Source organism: Falco peregrinus, chromosome 5 (genome assembly GCF_023634155.1).
Source record: "Falco peregrinus isolate bFalPer1 chromosome 5, bFalPer1.pri, whole genome shotgun sequence".
NCBI classification, from domain to species: Eukaryota; Metazoa; Chordata; class Aves; order Falconiformes; family Falconidae; genus Falco; species Falco peregrinus.
The window spans coordinates 12,421,976-12,446,678 of NC_073725.1; the positions used below are offsets into that span (position 1 = coordinate 12,421,976).

The 24,703-nt window shown below is 39.0% G+C and overlaps 1 protein-coding gene across 1 annotated transcript in view; it reads left to right on the forward strand.

Moving 5' to 3' along the window:
• Positions 1-24,703, forward strand: part of RBMS3 (RNA binding motif single stranded interacting protein 3) — a 718,801-nt gene that overhangs the window by 199,368 nt on the left and 494,730 nt on the right. Inside the window, 1 exon segment of the mRNA XM_055803834.1 lies at positions 19,052-19,225. Coding sequence (XP_055659809.1) covers positions 19,052-19,225 — 174 coding nt within the window.

The following is a 24,703-nucleotide window of genomic DNA, read 5'->3' on the forward strand; positions in this document are numbered from 1 at the left end:
GGGATGAAGAGCCCTTCCCCTGCCCTTCCTCCCCCTTCGTATGCCAAGGGGAGTGTGGAGAATTTCTTCTGAAAAGTGGTATTGTAAGCTGTACAGAGGAAGGAATTGAGTGCTTCCCTGCATGAAATCTAATTGCATAGTAAATACTTTTTCCTCCTCTTTTCACTTCTCCCCTTTCTGTTATTTTCTCATCTCCTAATTTTCGTTCCTCCATAGTGTCTCACTTCTCTTCCATTCTGATTTTGTATGTCATTTCATTGTCCTGTCTTCTTTTGCTCTGATTTTGGAAGCATATCTAAGTCATTCTGCTAAATATACCGGTGCTTTAGTCTCTGTGCCTTTCTCCTCTGAATGACCATAGTCTGGACCTTGTGTTCCACCGCCTGGCTCATGTACCCCATCTAGCCATGCAGAGGTGACTCCTTCCCTCCCCACACTGCCAGAAGCGGAGAGCACTGAAGTCTGATATGTGAGGTTTAAAGGAAAAGCCATATCCATTTCTTTCCTCCAGCGGGCAGCTGATTCTGTGGAAGCAATTTTAACATGAGTAAGATTGTGTCCTGCCAAGCCTTGAGACTGTCTCAGCTACTTCTCTTTTAAGAGGGAGGAATTTATGCAACGTCTTGATCATCTTTATCCCTCAGAAAAATCCCAGCATTTTTATGGTGACTGGTCTGAAAGATCTGGTTTTGCAGGACGTGAACAAAGAATCCCAGATTTCAGTCTGCAGGCAGATGGACCTTTAAACAAAACTCCCTGCACAGCAGGGACATCTGTTACAATTTGTGATCCACAAACTTTAAGGATACTCAAAATTCAGCTATGGGGCTCAGTCCTTAGCTAGACCCAGCAGGAGAAGTAACAGGCAAAGTCTGTGTGCTGTGAGATTTACTAAGAGCTGAAATAGTTCCTGCAGCAAACTGGAACTATGTGAATTTAACCTCATGTTAGCCAGAGCATGGCTTGGACATCTTTTCTGCCACTTCTTTATCCTAGAAGACCTAACTAACAAGCTGGGGACGGTGACAAGCAGCCTGGTGGAGCCATTAGAGGGGTGCTGTACATTAGGATGATGTTTTTTAAAATAAATCATTTCTGAAACTGTGCCAGTGGCAATTTTTCATGCACCCCGTGGAAGCAGGAACCAGCCCAGTTGTTTGTAATTTACATTTAATACCTTCTGCATCTTCTGTTGGGAGTTAAAGGGTACGAAATAATTTTTGTCGCTGCAGTCCAGTGTTGGAGACTGTAGAACTGTTTCTCCTACATTTTAAAACAGGCTCATTAGGTGGCGATTGATATGTATTTAGGAAAAATACAATTTTCTATTAAGTACATTATTCAATGCATCTTTTTTTTTAACAGTTTTCAAGGTTTTCTGGAAAAATAATATGACACTTCATTGCAGTGGTCCCTTCTGGTGGTGCTGCTATCATTTGTGCAGACACTACATGAGGTTTTAAAATGTCAGTTATTAGTTTGGATTTTTGTCCATGAATGGTTAGTATGGGATAAAGGGTTATTAAAGACAGGACTGAAGTACTTTACCTTATTTGTCACTCATTTAATGCATATGCTTTCTTCTCATCAACTTAATTCTTTCAACAAATACTTCTTCATCTGCATTCCTTGCAAACATTAAGGAAGGGATTCCAGGAGCTTTGGTTAGATGCTCACAATGTGTTTTGCTTGGACAGATAGGACAAACGTAAAATTTGTAGGACTGTTTTGCTGGCACACCACATGCTATATTTTAAAAGCATTCTATCTTTAGCCTCCCTGTTCCTGATACTTTAAGACATGAATTACTATTACGTTTATAGAAGTTCTGAACTAATGCCTGTGAACATTTTCCAAAAAATTCCAGAAGGTGCAAACTTAAAGGCAAGCAGAGCCAAAGCAATTTCTATTTCTTCTTTCAGCAAATATTTAGGAGAAATATTTAGATATTTTAAGTTCTGCTTGACAAGTTTCCCTTAATATCTCAGACTCTGCTATCCCTAATTGCTGGTGTCACAGCTTTTCCACAGTAGTGCTCATGCCAGCAAAGGCTTAGAAAAGGAGTCTGTAATTTAAAACTTTATTTTGAAATTCATTTCACAGGGTATACCTGGCAAGAAGTCAAAGTGCTTCATTGTGTGATCTTTCCACTCTCTGCACTACACAACATGGTTGTAGCTCTCCTAGCTCTCCTTTCAGTGGTTGGCTTACCCCCCCAGATCTGTCTCCACATGATCTGACCTTTTTCATTCCGGGGTAGAAATGTGGAACTACAGTGTGAATATTAATTTAGCAACTGAACTGTGTTCTCCAGCTACAACCATCTCTCTTAGAATACAACAAGCAAAAAGAATTGATTTAGCATCTGCTCACGCCAGGCTGATACTTCATTGCACCCTCTTGGAAGAAAAAGTAAAGAAGTAGATTTTCTACTTAGCTTCTCCTGGTGCTTCCTAGTTTGGGGTAACATTAAAAGGAAGAAACTTGTGCATTGTAGATAACACACCCAAGTTGGTAACACACCCAGAGTGACTTGGCCATTTTATGACATTTAGAGAACGTTCAATAGAAGAAACTTACTGGTTTTCACTGTGATCTGTAATGCTTTTTATCTATTGAATAGTTAATGTTAGGTGGAAAGTCCCACAGTTGTATAGCTCTCAGTATTCCTTAATGTTACTTGTAGCAAGAACAATGTTTACCTATTTATAATCTGTGCATAACAAAGTCCCTGTGGAAGTATACCCAGCTGTTTTCCTGCAGTCTTCCAAAATTCCACCTGCATTTAGTCATCTCTGGATTTTTTTCAGATTATCACCACTTTCTTCACTGATATTTTAAAAAATGGTGACAAACACACGTTGCTCTTTGTAGACTTTAAATTTTACTAGGAAGAAGGAAAACCCTAGACTGTGCATTCATTGGGAAAGCTGTCAATTAATAAGTGGAAGGAGGGCTACCCCTGGGTATTTCTATTTGCCAAAATGCAGTGAGAGGTCAAAAGACCTTCCTATTTCTAAGGAAATACTAAACTCTTCTAAGATGCTAATAGAGCGTGCTTACAAGAACATGTTGAAGAGCAAGCAGCAGCACGTTTGGGTTTTATAGTGACAGTGAAGCATGTAATGGTACATTGCAGATGGCTTTCTCCTTGAAACCCTTTTCATTGTGCTGCTGCTGTTTGGGACTTCAGCATGAATTCTTGTTCCCCAGTTAACTTACCCCATCCTTCCAGCCATGACAATCTTGTGACTGTTTTGCTTTCTTTCGACAATAATAACGATAGTAATAACAATTAATAATAACAATAACAATAACAATAATAATAATAACAACAACAACAATAACAATAATAATAATAATATGCAAAGCGAGTCATAGGGAAACAACTCTGCAGCCTATACATTCAAGTTTTAGTAGTAAAAAACCCCAACAACAAAAGTCCACAATCTCTCTTCTCAAGAATGTTATAAATTTATGGATAACTATATCCACATAACTCAAGTCAACCTTGAAGAATAAAAGAAAAAAAAATAAAAAGAAAAGTTTGTATCGGCTCTTAAAATCAGTGGAGATATCTGTGCTCCTTATTGGAGGCAATTAATAAAAGTAGAATCCTTCATGTCAGTCATTTGGATACTGAAGATTTGTTGGCCATTATAAACCTCAAACTCTTTTTTTACCCATTTAATCTTGTACTGTAAATTCTTGTTGGTTTCCTAAAAGTCAAATTATAATCGTTGTCTATAAACTTTTAGGTGGGAATTCTTCATATATTGGCCTAACTTTTAATTGTTAATAATATCTAAATAAAGAGAAGTGAAAACAGTTTCACAAGAAGTGTGTGCAAACAAGTGAAGAGAAGAATGGAAGAGACATGGGTACACTGAAATAGACACCCAAGATTTTAAGGAATAGCCTGAACCTGGTCACAATTTCAAATCTAGATGCAAGTTGCCTAGTTACACCTACTCTGTCTGCAAGTTCTTGAATTTTTAAAGGCAAATGTAAGTGTTCAAGTACAAATTACACAACCATTTATTTCATGTGCAGTCATCCTTTTTCATGCAAAAATGTGGATTTTTTTAAAGGTACAGCAAATGACTCACCTTTTGAACAATTTAGCCCTAATAGAAAGTAAGTAGAAGTAAGAAGAATACTTGTGTAGAAGAATATTGAAGGAAAAAGCAAGACAGTGAAATACTTCAATTGTTTGCTCCTGTTGTTGAGTCTTCTGTCTTCAGACCTCAGCTGCACCAATATTTCCTCCAGGAAGTAGGAGACATAATGAATGTGTGTGTTTTTTCCAAAAATGAGTTTATTAAAAGAAAAAGGTCAATAGGGCTCCTTACGATTTGCAACCCTGATACACACAGAGGCAGTGTTCTGCCAAACACTTAGAATCACTATTGACTTCCCTTAAGTTCAGAAATTTTGCATGATGGCTGTATTGATTGATTTATTTATTTTTAAATAAGGAAGTATACAAGGGAGAGAAATGAATAATCTGGTGATATGTTTTAGAGATTAGCATAGTGGAATTCTCTTGTAAAGATAAAAAAGGGCCGTATGTACCGTCTGGTTTTGATTGCTGTATCACAGTGATTGATGCAGCAAGGCCATATCAGACCATTAAACATCTCTTGTTCCATGAACCATTGCTAAATGCTTCAGAACAAGGTGCAAGATATCCTGTAGATAATAAGAGCGGAATACGTTGCCCAGAAAGGAATAATCTTTCAGAGAGGAATAATCTTTCTATCCTTGTTTATAGCCTGCATCATGAAGATGTATATCCTTTTAAAACAGACAACAACATCTCCCCTTTCCTATCTAAGTCTCCATCTTTTTGTTCTTGCAAAGAAATAAAATTTTTGTCTTCAGTGCAGGGTCAATTCCATTAGGTATTTAAGCCTTTCCAATGAAAATCTGTGTATGATTCTAGTAATATAACAAATCCTGAGGGCTTCAGTAGACTTCATCCTGTGCTTTCAGCAATGCATGCGTCTAAGGATCTCAGTGCACTGGGACCTTAGCATTGAGAACAAAATTGACATCCAGCATTTCTTGAAGTTATCAAGGTTTTGCAGAGGAATAGTTAGCAGAAATTTGTCAAAGTGTATGATTCCAATGTTAAAGAAACAAACAGTGTATCTGATGCTTCATCTAACAAGTGTGCTATCCTTTGGTCAGCTAGAGGTGATCCAGGAAGTCAAATGATTACTTACAATTTGCCTTACCATAACTTACCATATTGTATTTATAGCAACTATATTCCTGTTTATCTTTTCTTAAATTTGGTATACAATAATATATTTCTTTTTTTTTAGAGTAAAACATTCTGCTACTTAAAAATAATTTTTTAAAATAAAAACTTTTCATAAACTCATTTCTTTGCATTAGTTCATAATAATTTCTCGAGAGAGCTTGTTAAGAATTAAAATGTTTCTCACTCAAATCAGAATTTTAGGTGATGGCAAAAAAACCTTATGCAAGTTCTATCAATTTGATCTATCTAAGTCAACAATTATTACTAGAAGAGTCTACTTAGAAAATATTCGTTTTTCTGTATCATGGTCAAAATAAAAGAGCGTGCTGTAAAAATATTGGTAACCCAAACTGTGGTGTTACTAGCATCAATTCAGTGTCCTTTTAATAATTTTTATTTTGTTAACAGGTTGACAATGCCATCAAATATTTCAACAGTTTATCTATGACTATTCCATTGTGCAGCAGCACCTGCAAACAATTTGGCTATAATGACAGTCTACAACAGATATTTCTAAAATTAGAGGAGTTCGGGGCATAAATACATCTAGTTTTTAGAATATGAGATAGATCTTTTCTTCCATATTTAAGTTGTGGAACATCATCTTTTTTCCTGTGGTTTTTTTCATCCACGTTACATAAAATCTTAGCAACAGTCAGTTAAGAAAAAAAAATTACCTTTCCCTCTGAAGCAGAGGTTTTATAGATATTTCTTTTAAAATATAAAATTTAAGAAGAATATTCAAAAAGATGTAACAAGGTGTTTTTTTAATCTTGATGAATTAAAGAATAGCTTCACAACATTACCCCCCCCCCCTCATGTAGTAGACACATAGATGTATAAATGTAAATATACATAGATAAATGAGGTGGAGCAAAGCGCTGTTATTATGATTCATCTCCTCAAATCTATTTCCCCCCATCTTTGCTTTTCTCTGTGCTTTAGCTTTCTTAAATCCACCCAGTTCATGGTTCTGCTGTTAGCTTCATTAAAAATTGCTTTGCCAATAGATTTAAACATCGCTGGAAATATTCTCTGTATTCTGCTTGTGTTCTTCTTTATTTCACTTCATGCTTACGTGTATCTATGTGTATTACTGGAAGCCTCTCGGTGTCTTTTGTTGTGTTTATTCCCAGTTATAATGACTTCCATATTCATTGTATAACTGAAAATTGACCAAAAAATTGATGTGGTAGTTACGTGATTGGTGATTGATTTAGTGATTTGGGACGCTGCTGTTCTGTATGAATGGGCAGAAGATGTCATACCATCTCCCAAAGGGTGCGATAGAGGAAGCAGTAAAATCTCTGTTATAGACACCAGGAAAAATTGTGGAAAGTTTGAGTCGCAGAAGCCTGATTCAGAGCTAATGGCATTTTTTGATCTTCCAAATAACAGTTCTCCTTTGCAGGTGAAAGACCATCCTTTTTTTCCAAGTATAGTAGGCAAGATTCTTTTCTTTTACATCTGTACCCATTAGCTTTCTGTCTTAGTATCTATATAACAGTTCACTAGATACTAAAAGTTGCACTTAAATAATAATGAAGCTAAGTAGAGGTGATTGGAAGTTTGAAAATACATTTTAAACTGAACAAAATATGTATCTCTAAAAATACTTTTTTGCAATCTTCAAAACTATTCCCACCAGTCATTCTGAACTGGTTTTGTAGGTAATAGGATAACTAATGTTGTAAGCTTCTGTACAATTCTTATTAATATTACTGTTTTTTACTGTTTCTGCAGTAAGGTTATGACACCCACATGTGTCAAGAAACACAACGTATGACTGAATATGCTATATGGCAAATTTTCTTGAAATGCATATTCTAAGCACAGAGCTGCAGAGACTATCTACTGACATAGAAATATGAAATTCAAAATATACCCTTTAAAGGAACTTCTATGGTAACTGTATTAGTTTAATTTTCTGTTAATCCTCTAGCATTTTTAGACCAGTGTCCTTACAGCATGACAAGAAATTCTATCCATCCTCAGGCTTTGGAAATGCACTCATCAGCTCTAGAAAGGATTTGACTTGAGAAGCAGAGGTTTTAAACCAACTGGGAGCAAATGTGACAGAAATCTCCATCTGTATTCATTCCATGTCTAGTCTTTTGAGAAGTAGACTCAAAAACACAAAACAGAAAACACAGATGACACAGGGCAGCATCTGTTTATCCTTGGAGCCTCCTGCTGTGGTTTCTGGTCATCTTCTCTCTTGTCCTCAGTCTGTGTTCCTCATCTCTCATCTGGTTCTTGCAGCCTGGATATGACTGCTGTACTTACATTCCAAAATCTAGATTTTAACATTTTAACACACATTTGGGGATAGGAAAGGGGGCTTTGATTACAGCAGGGAGAAACACAAAAGCAAAGCTTTCCTTCATTTCCCCCCCTCCTTTTGCCTGTCAGGTGTGTGATGTCGAAGTTCAGTCGGAAGGATCTGAATCTTCTTTCTACCATTGGGCATGGGGGCAGAAAAATCCCTTAGGCTGAGCTGCATGGAGTAATTCCACTGGCTGTCAGTATTTCCTAAGTGAAGAAGTGCAGCTCCACATGCCAGGCTCTGAGGAGCCTCAGCTGGATTTCCTCTCTTGAGGGTCGATGACTTCTCTTATTTGAGCACCTCCAACAGGATTCAAAAGATCTTTGCTTTCCACCTTGACCGTTCAATGTGTAATGTGTTGGGGTTATTTTTTCTCAGCAGTGTAATTTCATGAAAGCTGAAGCTATTTTCAGACCTGCATGAATTTTCCTTACTGCAGTAACCTGACCAAACTGTAAGTTATTGGTGTTTTGTTCTTGTTGTTCTTATTTTGGTTTGTTTACCAATTCATAGGCTACAAAATGCCAATCTGAAACACTTGTGGCATGGCCAAAATGCAAGTCAGCCCATAAAACTCTTGATCATTAGCTGATAAGAATATAAGGAGTGGTTTATGTTTTGAAAGAAGAGTACTATGAGGGGAAGGTTGCTTGTTTGCATTCACATTGACACTTGAAAGTAAAAGTGGTTTTATATATTTAGAAACATTTGATTGACATGATTTAGAGCAAAGTTTTCTTTTATGATCTAGCCACGTAGTAGCGCTTTATGTGCAGTAGACAGTTATGCAGGAGAGAACCATGTTTAGTAGTTTCTACAAAGCTTTGTATATCTGCTTGCTTGTACTCATGGTTTACTTTAAGGTCATGAGTAGTTCCATTATTTTAAATGCTGTGCTGACCAAGGTCAGAGAAGCTTTGCATGGTGAAACCTTCAGCATGTGTTACCTCATGCTACTTTATTCCTTCATTTAAGTTATTCACTAAGTTTTTCATTGACTTAATAGTATTTTTGTTTGCTGATGCCCATGTCTCCTTCCCACTATTTAGACTATATGATTGTCATTAATCTGCAGAATTATTTGGATTTTAATAGCCTTTCATTGCTTTGTTTTCCCTGGGGGAATGAAAACAAGACAAAGCAAAATCCCATAAGCTCTCATGCCTTAACACACTGTCTCTTAGGTATTTCTGTTGTCTTTTATATTGGAATTTTTAATGTCATTTTTCAATGAGATTTACTTATTTTTTAATGAAATCTTGTATTGATGTATACTGGAAAAGCAGTCTTTGCTACACTGAATTTGAATACCTTATAGTTGACTTCCCAGTTATAATTTGCTCATCCCTTTCAATAAATTAATGATATCTCTCTCTTCTCCAGCATGAGTGCCCAAAGCTTAAGGGAAGAAAAAGCAACATTTCTAGGCAACTCTGTAGCCACGTGTGCATGTTTTGCTGTTTTGTATTTGATACTCAAGAGATATCTGGGGCAGTTGAAATTGATTTTGAGTACCCTGAGAGCTGGTCTTGGATACGTCTTTCTTCTTATTTTCTTCTACTCTTTGTAGTTCATTCTGCTTTCCCTTTTATTTTTGTTACACCCTACTGAAGTCACGGAATGGTTCGACTGACTATTACATTTCTAATGGATTAGTTGAGTCTGGAAAAGCCAGAGGATATTAGCCTTTTCACATTCGAACGTGTCATATACAATATATGCAGTTCTATGAATATTTAATTTGAGTGAAAGGCCTGTGTGAGTATGATTTCACTGAGTAAGAAATGGCTTTTCATTTCTGGATTTCCTGGATATCCAGTTTGCTTCCTTCCTTTTTAAAAAGTTCATTGAATATTTTCAGCCAAACTGAAATCTCTGGCAAACCCTAATCCCAGTAAGAAAATTCAGATTGAGTTTTTGTTTTCATCCTAAAAGAGAATTTTGTATGTTTGATTCATCTGACATTTGCTTAGGGTCTGTGTTGTCTGTAACATCCCTCAAGTGATCAGACATGTTGGTGCTTAACAGATAATGACAGTTCAGGTGTGATATTGAAAAGAAGTAAGCTATAATTTTCCCTATATTACTTAATTCCATAAGAAATGATGTTGAGCTTCAGATTGTTAAACTGAAAATTATAACTCCCTGGTCAGAGCAAGCAAGCAAGCTGTTCTGTTGTCAAGGGAGCAAGAGCCTGTTCCCCTGTCAGCAGTAAAAGAAACTACGGGAGGAGTATTTGTTTCTCCAGCAGAAAATAAAAACTGTTTGCAGGGTATTGTAGCTAATGACAGGATGGATAAATCATGCACCTGCAGAACTCCTGGTATACAATAGATATAACATTGCAGGAAAGAAATCATAGCATTGATAAATGTCCTAATCCCACAGTGAGGTTTACAAAAGCATGCAGGCTCATCCACAGGAGTTAGCTGCGGAGTGGCACATTGGGTAGCTTTGCAGGATTTACAGAATTCTTTCCAGTGGCTAAATGCATTTCATAACTGCATTGCATTCAGTAAAGTAAGCGTTTTGTGGACATGGAGACTTGTAATATGCACGTGATGCTTTGACTGCTGCAGCTGAGGAAAGAAATCTGACTTTTTCTCATTTGGTAGAACTGTAGAATTGATGTTGTGCCATGGCTGGTTTTGGGTTGTTCGTAAGCATCCCTCTTCCCTGGTATGTGAATCTGGATTGCGTTCGCTGGTTAATGTTGCAGACTTGCTTAAATTGTCAGCCAGTTGTTACTCTTGGGATTGTCTAAAAAGAGTTGTGTGTTGCAGATCTAGCGTGAGGAAAATCATTTTGTATCCAAGACAGTGGTTGATTTATTGTTCAGGGAGCAGTTCAATATACATGTAGTAAACAGATACATCAGAAAAAACATTAAGATACTGCAGAACATAGTGAAACATACCTTTGGGTACTGTAAAAGGGGAAGGAATTCAAGTGTTAATGAAATAATTATTTTTCTCCCCAAACTATCAAAATATAATGAGTTTCACAAAAGATTTTAGGTGTCTGTAAAAAGCCCCAATTTAGCAGACAGGTAAATGCTAAAATCAGTCATTAATCAGTAAAGCTCTTGAACTTGTGTTTCAGACAGCAGTACATAGGTCCACCAAAAAAAACCCCGAAACCAACCAAAACCAACCAATCAACAAAAAACCCACAACCTAGGTAAAAGTGATTTGCTGATGTACAGCATCTCTGTACCTGGGAGTGTGATTCTAGGAAATGCACTCATCACAATAATTTTTTTTCTACATTTTGCAGCATCTTTTTGTGTCCTCTATTTTACCAAGGGAATGCTGAGTCCCAAATACTGCTGTATAGTTCGCAGAAAAGACTTCAAGGGTGGCAACTGTTGCATATGAGAGAGGAATTCTTAGACCTTGTAAAAACACTCCTCCAAAGATCTGCCAAGATCACAGACATAATGAAATGTTTTCTATGTAATCAACAACTTTTCTTAAGATTAATGTTCACCATCAGACATTCTCACCTGGCGCAAATCCTACCCTTCAGTTTCTTTGCCTCTGTGACTTGTGTGCCCGACAGCTCCTGGAGGAAGAACATTCTTTTCTCCAGTCACTCTGTACAGATGAGCTGTATGTGTGTTCATAGGAGTATTGTAGTGAGTGATTATTTTATATGAGTGACTTCTTTAGAAATCAGAACTATGCAGATCATCTGTGATGGGGTCTTACCCAGTGCTATCTTGCTGGAATTCACTAGGAACACTCAGGTCGTGCTCATTACTTTAAAGTGTAACCTTGGTGTTGTAAAAAAGACTGGAGTAAATTGAACAGATGCTAGTGTAGTTTATTTTCAGAAAATAATTACTTAATGACCTGCCATTACAAGGTTATATTCAATGTCCTTCTGAGGTTGTTAAGACTTAAATTTCTCACAACAGATTGACTAAATAATATTCTGAACAGAAGAAACTTTGACGTGCCCTTACTCTGTCAAAGTGAAGGAGGAGGGGACTTGGAGTCAAAATGTTCGCTGTGTTCAAACCTAAATTAAAGGTTTATACCAGACATATAAGAATTCCATCTAACAACATACATTTTAATCCTAGTATACTTTTTGCAAATAATCTAATACAGATAAACAAACAAAAAAATATCTTTTGGAAATTCTCCTTTCACTTTTCCATCTGTAGAAGACACACAAATGGCAGCCCAGGAGCATGAGTGTCCCCATTGCCTATGGCTGGGTGCAACTTGGGTAACAAAACCAATACAAGTTTCTTTTATGCATGCAAAATTCCTTTTCTTATTCTGGAGAAATCAGTCTGAAGCACAGGAACAGTTCTTTTGACTTTTACTTGGTCTTTGCACTGAGCTTGCCTGCCGAGATGCTGCTGGTGGTAATGGTTTTTGGGAGGTGCATGTGTGCAAAAATTGACTGAAACCCATCAGAGAAGAGCAGCACCCAGGTCTTCCCCACGGGTCGCCAAAAGACTTTAAGGCTAATCTGAATTGTCACTGGCCTGTCTCTTGTTGCTAATTCTTCGCCCCTTGGCACTGGCGTGGATAATAAGGTGGCAGAAAACCAGGTTCTTCATGGCCTTTTCCTCAAACCGTGAAGGCCTGATTTTTTTTTCAGTTCCCCTGCTCACCCTCTGTAACTACGAGAGCAATATTTCATACTTTGCCTAGGATTTCAAAGTTTCAAGTAACAGTTAAAAGTACAACATGAATTACAGTGTTGAGTCATTGGAAATGACAGCAGTCCTAACCAAAAAAGTGTGAAAACCATATATATTTTGCTTTCAAGGCATAACTCCGGGGAAAAATAACAATGAGTGCCTGACTCTTTTTCTAGAATACATTCCTCAAGAGTTATTTAGATAATTTGGGTCCTATCCTAGAAAGTCTCTCAGCTTAGCATTCCTGTTGGCCTACAGCTCTAAATCCAGCTGTGCCAGCTGTGTCCTGCAGGCCTGGGTCCCCTTCACGCTCTTGGTAGGGAGCCTGCTGAGCAAAGCTAGCCCACGGAGAGCATTCCTCTCCCACCTACAGGGAGGGGTCAGATGGGCTGCACAGCCTGGGGTTTTGGCATGATCTGGGCTAGCGCTCAGCACTCTTGGATCCACTGGATGAGCTATAGCCTTACATGTATGCCGAGATATGAAATATAGCCTCATGATTTCTCTGTGGCTTCAGTGGAATGCTGCTTCTCTCAGTTGATCGTGTTTTTCCAGGTACAGTGTATTGAGTTTCAACCCCATGTCTGGAAAAACAATGTTTCTCTTAAATTTGGTCATGTCTCTGAAATTTTTTCATAAAGGTTATGAGACAAACTCGATAAACTTGAAATCTGCAGTAGCCAAATATTAAGAGCTCAGTTTTTACTGAAACAGATGGAATCTGGTTGTAGACCGTAAAAGATTTGCAAGCTATAGTGAAAGATTATGTTGGGAAAAGTAGCAGCACAAAATTCCTCTTTCCTGCTATTAAAAAAAAAATTGAAATCTGCAATATCTTCCATCTTCAGTTTTCATAACAACCTAAAAAGCAAAAAGACCCTCACTCTTCAATTTCACCATTACCAAAATCTTTTAGGTGTCTCAGGTGGATTTTGTGATGAAGTAACTTCAGATTTGGTTTGCCAGTTTCATATTTTCTCTGAGCAAAAAACCAAATGCATCATTTTAGCTCATGCAATAAAGTTCTAGGGCAGCTCTTTTCATTTCTGACTTCTCCAGAATATAGGAAAACTTTGATTTCTATGGGAATGGTAGTATTTTGTAAAGTGTCCAAACTTTTAAGAGCGTAGGACCGTGCTTTGCATCATGGTCTGATCCACATTCAGGCATATAGAGTTCCTTTAAACAGTATCTCTAGAATGGCACTTCCTCTGCTTGGCCTTTCCCAACTCCTGTAATCATTCTGACATCCAAAATAAGGGATGTCATATCCCTTGAAGGGATAGGGGGAAGAGAGTGGACATCCTTTCAAACACAGTTCCTTTCAGAAAAGAAACAACAAACCCACAAGCATACAGAAGATGCAGCTGAAGACGGAACCATTCTGTATCCAAAATCCAAGGGACTGGAGGCAGCTCAAATTATGTGGTCTAAGAAAATGACATCATAGCTCTGGGAAGTTGCTTTTAAAAAATGGGGTAATGGGAGGCTGAATCCAGATGTCATTTACACCTCTTTAATCCCACTTGTTGTCTTTTTTTTTTTTATTTTATTTTAAAGTCAGTGTAAGTAGAGAGGTAACTTAGAGCAGAATATATGACCTTCTCTCTTCATTTGGAGTGCCAAAGACAATAATAATCACATTTTGGAAGAGTTGGCAGAAGGGTGTCCCTCTTGCATTTGATGTGATGTAGAACTTCAAAAATTAGCATAGATTTTTCCTGTTAGTTTGCTGCTTGATGACACTGTATTGCAAAAGAGTGGAGACCATGGGTGTGATGACACGGAGACTATGTCAGAATTATTGTTGTTGCTTAATGTCCTAGTCGAAGGGTATGCCTTTTTCACATACAAATAGGAAGGAGTGGCTGCTAGTTCTTCTATCTACTATAAACTTGAAAAGTTGGAAGTCTTGCACTAGTAAAACATTTTGTCACCGTTTAACATCTGCAAAGTGCTTTGAAGATAAAAAGTGCTCCATAAATACTAGGTTCTATTTTTTCCAGTTAGACTTCACATATCAGCTATCAAAAGTACTAAGAACTGAAAGCGGTTAAGCTGAAGAAATAGTAATTATACTAATAATACTTTGCGCTTCACTCATGCTTATGTCCAAAAATGTTCAAAACTTTTACAAACATGAGGAAAAGGTTAGCCTAGAAGTTTTAGAGTAAGATTATCCATACTTATAAGCCAGAGAAATTAAGGCACAGGAAAAAGGGTTCATATTTTAAAATATGCTTAGGTAGTTAAAATTTACTGATTGTGATTCTAGATTGCATCAGACCTTTAGGGTATAAAGATACTGGAGTGAGTTATTCAAGGAAAAGAAAATCCTCTTCTAGCTTTGTAGTGTCTGTTGTTCCTGGCAAAACATAACAAGGAGGGCAATGGTTCTTTTTGTTGTTATCTGATAATTTTCTGGAGAAGTTTTCTGAGAAAAGCTGATCAGGTTGTCCCAGGAGTGACAGCATTGGGCTACCATTGACAGCCTAAAAGATATAAATAAGACAGGGTTATGAGGAGAGATGATACCTTTTATTGGAGGAATCAGTAGAGTTAGGGGGGAATAGATGCACTTTCAAATCTCAAATGAAAGCTTGTAGACCTGCCACTTTGTGGTGGGTTTACCTTTGCTGGCTGCCAGACACCCACTCAGCTGCTCTTTCACTGTTCCTTCTCAACAAAATGGGGTCTGAAAATAAGGTGGAAAAGCTTGTGGGCTGAGATAAAAGACAGAGAGATCACTTAGCATCTACCATCACAGGCAAAACCAGACTCAACTTGGGGAAAATGAATTTATTGCCAGGGAAAATAATTTTGGATAGTGAGAAGATAGGGCAAATTAAGACAATACCTCCCCCCTACCCCTTTTTTCCAGGCTCAGCTTCGGTCCCCCGCTCCTGAGCCTGTGCCCACTCTGCACCCCAGCTGGCACAGGGGGATGGTGAATAACAGCTCCTATTTCCTGCTCCTCACACTTTTCGTCTGCTCCAGTGTGGGTCACGCTTCCTTCAGGACATACCCGCTTCCTCCAGCATGGGATCCTCCATGGACCTTGTCCTGTATCTGCTCCAGGTGGGCTCACCAGGGGAGCCTCCTCACCCTCCTCCTGCGCTCCTCTGAGTGCTTGCAGGGATGTTTCTCACTTTTTTCCTCACTCCCAAGCCGCGTTTTGCCCATTCTTGAATACGTTTTCCTAGAGGTGCCACCATCCTGGCCAAGGGGCTCAGCCGTGCCCTGTGGTGGGTTGGTGGGAGCCGCGGAACCCTCTGTGTGTGGCATGGGGCAGCCCCAGGCTCTCCTCACAGAGGCTGCCCTGCACCCTGCGCTGCCAGCACCACTCTGCCCTCCAGCTCTCACAGCTGGCCCAGGGTCTTTCCCACAGGCGCCTCTGCACTGAGCTGGGAAGGCTGCGGGGATGTTTGCTTGTTCAGAGAACACCTTGAATTCAATGCATCAACTTTTGGGGTCCCTGATATCATTTCGTAGCTCCCCAGCCACCCTAGATTAGAGCCATGAGGTGGCCAGGCTGTCCCAGGACTTGGTGGCTGGCAGTGCAGAGGTCTCCGTTCTCTGGCTGACAGACAGTCTGGATCGCTTCAAGATTTCAAAGCCAGTTATCCCAGCAGTGTTTCTGTGTATTGACTTTTGGGGTGATTTGGTTTAGGTTTTTTTCTGTAGATAGGCCAGCAGAAAGAGAGAAGCTTTTATCGGGCCAGAAATAGCAGCCCCCCTACAAAGCCTTTCAGAGCAGAGGGCTCTCCCTGCAGGGACCTCCTCCCACAGCCACCCTGAGGGGAGCGGGGTACGTGGGGTCTCATTTCCCACCTCTGAGTCTCGCGTGACCTGCACGGGGGTAGGATGCCCAGTACATCCTCGGCGGTCTCAATGGCTCACCATTTCTGCGCACACCCCATGAGGTGGGACCTGGGTGGAGGGGCAGACAGTGGGCAGAGGGGCTCATCGCTGTGCCTGGAGTTAGGACCAGGGCTGAGCCGTGCCTCCAGCACGGTGGCAGATAGAGGGAGGCATTTCGTGTAGCACACAAACATGAAACACAACTCCGTCAACAGGCAGAAGGTTGTTCAGCACCTGAGGCAGGCTTTTTGAAAAAACAGGCTTATTTTTGCTCCTTTTCTCTAACACAGGAACAGGTATTGTGCACATCTGTATAGTGCTAATAGCTTCTCTCTCTCTCCTTACTGTAGTGGAGTTTGCTGCCATAGTGAAAATAATCAGTTAACAATTATCACAGCTGACAATGCATCTTCACATCCCATCAGCCACAGATATTTTCCACTGGTCCATACAATGCAGACCCATCAGAAATAATAGGAAGGAGCAAAGCTATTGTTAGGATACAGCAGCTCAATATTCACAGAATATTCGGCCGGGGATGAACTCCTCAAGAATTAATAAGCAGCCACGCTTGAATACCTGGTATTTATAAAGGGGAGAAATGTACATGGAGAAGTACATTATGGCTAAAAACCTACTTGATCTGTCCGAAACAAAACCTAGCCTTCATCTCTTATGTAGAAGCAAGTCTACCAGGGCCCAGAAAGAGAGGTTTGTCTTTGAGGAGTGATCTGAAAGATAAGTAATATGTCAAAAGAAAGAAAATGCAGTTTCTGCTCCTTGGGGAAAGAGGGTAAAAGGGGAAGGGAAGAAAAAAAAACCCAAGAAAAAAAAACCACATTAAAACCCTTCAGTTTTTTTCTAGCTCTAGCCATAGCCTCTTTCCTTTGATTTGTCATAATTTAAATTCATGCAAAAAGATTTATTTCAAATAAGCCCCTTTAACTGTAGGGGCAGATTTTTTTTCCCCCTAAAGCCTTTTGTAAGAACAAAGTAACCACTTGTCACACACAGTGACTAATGAGAGTTTAGTGTGGGTTTTAGTGTTCATTCATATGCTTTGTGTTCAGCTAGTCGTAAGTTAAATCTTTAGAAATCACGCTGCAGGAATCCTGTGCTTAGGGGTGGGGGCGGGAGGCGAATCTGTCGAGATACTGAGAACTGGTGAGCGGAAACTGCTCTTTTCAGGCTTCCTAAGCTGTGGTGCAGGAAATAAACACGCGCAGGAAGTTGTTTGGCCTTTTCTTGAACTTAAAGCTTAGCCAGCAATTGAAAACCGAGGCAAACTTTGTGTACTTAAACTTTTGAAAATTAAATTAAATAAAGAGGGCATGTTCAGCCGATGCCAGCATGGTCTGTAGTTTCTACAACCATCTCATCTAAATACAGTGTTAAAAATTGGAAAGATTGTACAGGGTGTATATTTTTATAGCTAGAATGTGTCTTTGAAACCTTTTTGTGAATCTCCTCTCCATCCCCTTTCCCTTCCAATTCACTAATCCTCTCCCAATGCAACTGAGCTCAAGCATTGAAATGAAACTGAAAGTGATGTTTACAAAGCTGTTTCTCTGCTTCTGCATCAGACTCTGCTCTTTCATCCTTTCCCTGACCTCATTTATCTTGTAAGCACTTTGGGGCAAGGATGGTCTTGGACAGTGTGAAACACCTTGTTCGATGGTGGCCCATATTGATATTCGGTTAATGCTACATACATTGTGTACAAGACTTGTCTTTGAAAGGAGGGTAAAAATAAATGAAGTGTCATTCTTGAATATAGCTTTTAAAATTGATAGCACCAATTTACTAACAGGGACATTTCTAAGCATTTCTAAGAAATATTATTTGTGTTCATATTTCATAAGCTTTCACTGTATTACTAAGGTCACTGTGAATTTAATGCTTGAATAAGAACAGTTTTGGTTTAATAATAATTACAATTAGTCAGTGGGACATTTGCATGGGATATTGAGAACACCTTTGCCAATAAAAAGAAACCGAGCAAAACCCAAATGCAGAACAGGATATGGAGGAAAAAGTATGTTTGTGTGTCTTTGAAGGCCAAACTAAATATCTGCTAAAAATGCATCCACTTCTAATACATCTTCTACACTTACTGAAAATTGACTTTTTTTTTTCTGTCCTAATAAACCACCCCTATCAGTGGAAGCATTTGTTAGGAAATTCTTTTATAAAAGAAGGACTAGAAGCAGAGAACTGCAGTCAAAATAAAGTAAAATGAGAGAAAGCCAGAAAGAATGAAAGTGGATCATGAAAGACATCCGTAGTCTGGGTTACTTTCAGATGAAGTTACTGAATTAACTTAAAAAAATAAATTAAGATTTTGTTGGGGTTTTTTCTTCTGCATTTTAAATAATTAAAAAATGTCATGATGTTTCATAATCTGTTTAGAAGGTTGCATATTTGAAATGCAGGGGTAGCTTTATGACGGCTTGGCCTTACCTAGCCACTAGATGGGATTTCAAGACTTCAAGAAATGTATCCAAACACGGGCCCCAAACTGCCATTTACTGTAAAATGGGCATAGCTGATCAGAAGCTCAATAAATGTCAGTATTTAGTTCATTGTGATAAACAAATATGGACATTTCACCTATTAATCTTGCAGGATTGCACCCTCTGCACATTTTCAGGACATCCCCTTATCTCTATCACTTAGCCATTTCCCATTTGATTTACATCACAGCCTGAAGTCTAACAGGCATCAGTCTTTCTGTTGGGCATTAAGTGACATAGCTGTTTCACCGATATCTATGAAGGAATCAATTTTTTGCTTTTCTCAGTTCCTTACAGGAAACGTTCAAGCTTGTTCCAGACCATGTGGCAGTATGTATATGCACAATAATGATATGTAGCTGCATTGTTTGTATTTTAGCCTAAAAGCTATTTTTACGTTGCATTTCTTTCTTTTTTGATAGTCCAGCTCCACAGTGAGAACGTACCAAAACAGTAAATCGAGAGTGACCATGAGCCCTGGCTTTAGCTCCCAGTGGAATAGCAGCCAACCTGCTTGGAATACATACACCTTTCCAAGAGCAAGCTTGCACTACCAGTCTCATGCTAGCTACACCTACTGTGCTGGACATCCTGCTGTAAGTAATGATAACCTTTTCTGCAGTTACCTGAATGAGCTGTGTGATTCCCTGGGAGGTGGAGGGGCTCAGGGGCTGACAGTCCAGCACACTTCACCAGTGCTCTTTGTGTCCCACGGCAGTCAGGACAGCTCGCATGTACTAACCCTAGCTCTAGAAAATACTAGAATGAGTCTAAGACGGAAGCAAATGTGAAAGTTTCATGGCTCAGTAGAAATACGTATGTTTTTGTACATTTAGCAGTCCTTCTCCTTGCATGAAATTACTGTTGTGTGCCTGGGTTTCAGTGTCAGAGGTGTGGACTGGAAAGCAGTATTATTGATGGCTCCTTTTCTGTTTCTAGTGAGTCTGTTAGATGAATGCATTATTCTTTTTATTTCAGAGATTTTAAATTGTATGGATGAGTCAGTGAAGGAGGGCATCTCTTCTCACCAGTAGATTTGTTAATATTCACTACTTTATCATTAATGTGATCAGTAGTGAACACGAAATCTTGTTGCTAAGCAAAGACTACTGGTCTTCCGTAATTTGCATGAACTGGTGGCCAGAAAGAATGGAGAGGAGGCTCACTGTTGCGTCTTTTAATTTGACAACCAAGAAAGGGGCCACAACTGAAGGCTGATGGTGGTTTTTGTCATATGGGTGTAGCAAACTGCTTATAGCAGAGCCCTTTCATTCTTTTAATTTCTGATTTTGAAAGACTGAGAGAGTGTTAACAAGGGAAGGCCTCGTTATTGTAAGCAGTCTTCCTTTTTTGCCACTCTTTACACTCTGTTGTTTTAATGCTTGGATTTGAAATTAGCTTTGGATAGTGTTAGAACTTCTTACAAGACATACTGTCTTAACTTCCTGTCATGTGTATGTCATGAAGTTTTGCCACCCTATAGTGAATTCAAGTAGGAAAATAGGGGAGAGTGCAGCTTTTACTACGGAGGGAAAATTGTGCTATGCGATCTTATTGCAAGATCGTTGTGATTTGATTTAGATCTGCTATCTTACCTACCAACAGATTTTTGGCCAGAAGTTTGGGCTAGGAATTGTCTCAAGCATGAACATGGTAATTGAAATAAAGGAGGGGAATAAATTTGTAAAATCTTATCTCTTTTCTGAGGTGCTGAGATCTCAGAATGAATTAAACATCTCTATGGATTCAGCTGTTTGTTCAATTCCGTTACGGTGTCATTGAAAATGATAAAAACTGTTGTGAAGGAAAAAAAGGTATTTGGCATCAGAAGGGCACAGATATTTTCCTAATCTAGAATGATGGCTCAAAAAGAGTCCCTGTACAATTTAACTTAAACTGTGGGTATTCAAGTCATTAAATGCTCCTTAACTTTGATAATTTAAACACTACTCTCTCTGTAATTCAAGCTTTGACTCTACTAAGCAAAAGAGTGTGCAAGAGGAAAGCTGTCCTTCCTGTAAGATGGCTTCAGAATGGAGACATCTTTGTACCCATATGAATTAAAATCTCAGTGAAGGCACATGAGAGTCTTTTTTTAGGCTAATGCCACAGTTTCTCTTCTCTTTCCTTTATTTAGGCTAAAGTTGATGGTACCTCAAACTAGAACTGCTTTACCTGTAGAATATTTTTTTTCATTGAGCACCTTAATATGTAGTCGTTGGAAATGTGACTTCAATCTGGAAGTTGATTTAGCTGGTTGCTGGAAAGTAGAGATTTTGAAGTAGCCGGAGTTGCATAAACCTTTGTGCAGATTGTTCAATTAGTCTTGCCCTCAGTGTCCCTGGGTTCAACCGTTCAGAAAAATTGGCACATTTCTTGGTTCCTGCTCACCTGAGGAGCTCTGCTGCAGCACAGCTCAGTAGGTGACTGGACTGACTTCCCAGGCTGGTGGTAAGAAGCTGTAACAGGTTGGCTGTCACTGCAGTGCCTGCCATTGGGATCATACATTTTTTCCATGCCTTCCCTGTTTCTGCACGCTCTGAAGGTGAGGCCGAAAGCGGGGCCTGGGCAAGGCACTCCAGCAAACTCAGCTCCTCCCTCCTGCAGCATCAGGTGAAGGTCAAGTTTCCAAGAGAAAACAGTGCCTTAATATTTGCTTCAGTATCTGTTGCAGTGTATATGATAAAGTTAGAATTAGTCTGGTTCCTGTTTCTAACTTAGATTTGTTTGATCTGGGTTCAAGCCAGCATTTCTGTGGCAAATGACAACAATAAAAGCTGGATATGGAGGAACTCCTTTATTCGTGAATCTTCCCCGTGCCGTGTGTTCAACTGGATATCTGCTATACTTCAGAGGATTTTATTTGCCCTCCTCTGACATGGGTTCACCAGAAAAAGCTGTCAGTTTTATTGCTGTATGAAGCCATTTCTGCAAAACCTCCCACTTGGAATATGTCTAAAGATCATTGTAGTTTCTTGACGCTTTGGAGGCTAACAAACTTAGGAGCGCTTTGCAAGTTCAAGGCAGACAAATGTCAGGGAGTTAGATCTGGCCTTGCAGTACTTAAAGATATTAGTCCCTGGAGAGAGAGCCAGGAGAAAAGCTTCGGATTTCTCTACTGTTTGGAGAAAAGCTGTAGGAGACAAAAAAAGATTCATGTTAATTGGGCCAAATGTAACTAAAAAAAAAATAAAAATCCACTAATTATTTTTTTTTCTGAATGAGACAAAAAATATCATACAAAATGCAGTGTTAAGAGACCCTTATGACTCTAGCCAGTCCTGAGAAAAATGTCTGAGCCAAAGGTGGGGCTTTTATTTTATTTTATCTGAGAGCACACTCTGCATCTTCCTTCCATAGTGACGCAATCGTTGATTAAAAGCAGTCTTTCCACCCTAGGAAAGAAAAGAACAGGAAGTTTGTTTAAACAGAGTGATTTTTTCAGCTCTTGGAGTTATCTAAGGGAAGAAAAGACTGCATATCATCCTAGTCAAGATGCTTTTTCTGGCTATACAGGGAGGCAGGATACCCTGTAGGATCTGTGTATACTAATATGAGTGATAATGTGGTAGATGGCCCTTACAAAATATATGACAACTTGTTTTTGATATTGGGGCCTAGAAATACCCCTGGCATTCCCATGCAGAGGGTTGCAGCCAGAAATATGCAGCATGTACTGCTGAGAATAGGAGGAGACACCTAGCCATCTAACATGCTTTTTCCCATGAACTTTGTTCACACAAGAAAGATAAAAGGAAAGATTAAAAAATAGTTAATGTAATTGTAATTATCCCCACTGGGCAAGATAGGAACAGTCCTTTGAGTGCTTTCACATCTGTGCAGGTTTCCTACCTGTGCTTTTTTCAGTGTGTCAAAGACTCACGCAATTTCGCTTTCCCCAGATTTTGCTGCAAGGATGATAGAATTTCAGCAGAATTTAGGAAATCTTGTCCAGTGAATTAACTCTAACAAATGACTACTGAAATTGTGCTGTAATTTTAAAGACATAAATGTGTGAAGTGGGCAAATGGAACACAGATCTCATCTGCTTTTGACTATCTCAGTTCAAATTGTATGGGAGTCTCTCATATTTTTCTTGAATATTCGTGTAGCGGTCACGGATAACTGCCTCACTCACTGATGTCAAGTCAGTCTGTACTTAAGAAGGTATTTGGTGATGCGATACTCTTCGATGAAGCACACAGTACTGTTGCAGACTGAGTCACCACGCAGGGTTTGAAACCTTTGTTGTAGGCCCATGGGATGATGAATTTAGTTGCATGTATTAATTTCTTCATGTGCATACATCTCTGTAGCATATGTGATGTCTTTGCTTTCCTTATTTAGATATGCAACTCAGCATATGTAAGACTTTCTGCTAGAATCTATTTTGTACTCTAACAGGATTTGGTCATGCTCCACTAGATCAGTGACAGCCTTCAAAGTATGATTGGTTAAATCTGTAAATTTATTATTTGGAGCTCTACAGATAATGTTTACAGGCTGTTACATCTGAGATGTCATATGTGGATCAGACAATCAGTTTGTTTAGCAGTAGTTTTGTCCCCATTCCAACAACATGTCCCCAGACTTCTTATTGCTAACTTCTTTAAATGCGTGACTGCTTCTGAAATTATGCTGTTAGTGGGAATGTGCAAAGCAGAATTTTTTTTTTTTTTTTTTAAAAAAAGAAGACTTAGAGCTCTATGAGATGCTACTGGTCTTCATTCACTAGCTTCTCTGAGCCCTGGTAGGAACTCAAATCTTTAGTCTTGGGAACCTTAAGACCCAGTAGAAGGAGCTATAGCTCCTTTTACACTTTCCTGCTGACGATCCTTGGACATAAAAGCAGAAAGGGAGCAAGGCTGTCACCGTGGGCAGCACTAATGGAAGGTCTTACTCACTGTCAGCATGACTATGCAGAGTCCATCGGAAAAATTCCCAGTGGCAGGTACGTAACCCTCATTGCTGATGACAGAACTGCAGGACTGCAATATTGCACAGCTGTAATGCTTTATGTAAACTGACTGTTTTGATCATTACCACACAAATTGGATTAACATCTGTACTGAGCACTCAGTGATTGACTTTTTTAACAACATATTTTGTATGCATTTATAAAATCAGAAAACCCGCCGTTTTTATGTGATTAGGTAATAGATTGTTTAGGGACCACCTGGGAATGTGAGACTCAACTATTAATTTGTATGTATACATATATATATATATAAAATGTCTAAATTATTAATTTGTATGTATATTTATGTACACAGATCATGTTTTTGCCTAAAATCCTTGCAGAACAACATAGGAAGGTTCTCAGTGCAGGGCTGGTCTTGGGTATCAATCTCTAGTCTTCTGTTGTGATCCTGTCATCTGCAATGTAAAGCTAGTTAGGGGACACATTCCTGTAAGTGTAATATCCTACTCAACATCGGTTCTATAGCACAGAAATAAGATTGACAGAGGCCATATACTAATGCATGCCAAATTCTTGAGATAGACCTTAAATGATGTGACCATACGCTACAATGCAAAGATAAAGTTTTAAGAAGCAACTTTCCTTGTTGTTCCAGGGAGTATTCAATACATGTAGCGTGAGTGTCCTATTCAAAGCAGGCCTTTATTTCTCTAGATGTATAAGTAGAACAAATCAGCAGTCCAATTTATTAATTTTTTGAATACCAAGACCTTTCCAGTAAATAGATCTGTTGCACCTCTTTTTAGAGAATGAGACAGTGCAAAGTGTTAAATGCTTATGCAGTATAATACTGTCCCCTATCATCATTAATTTCCAAGATACCTGTTCAAACAGAAGCTGTCACTTTCTGATCTGGCTTGAGCCTCCTGCCTGATTCATTTTGTAATGTCACGAACAGTGGATTGTGGATTCATGGAATAGAGCTGGTCTGATTAGAGATGAAGAAACTTCTTTTTACACATGCACATCCTTATAATCAGCAATGATGGGAAAGGAAATAAATGGTACAGTAGGCATGAATTGGAAATGTCTCTCTAAGAACCTCTCAATTTCACTTGAAGTTCTGAAATCTCAGTTTTCTCTGTCCTTAGTG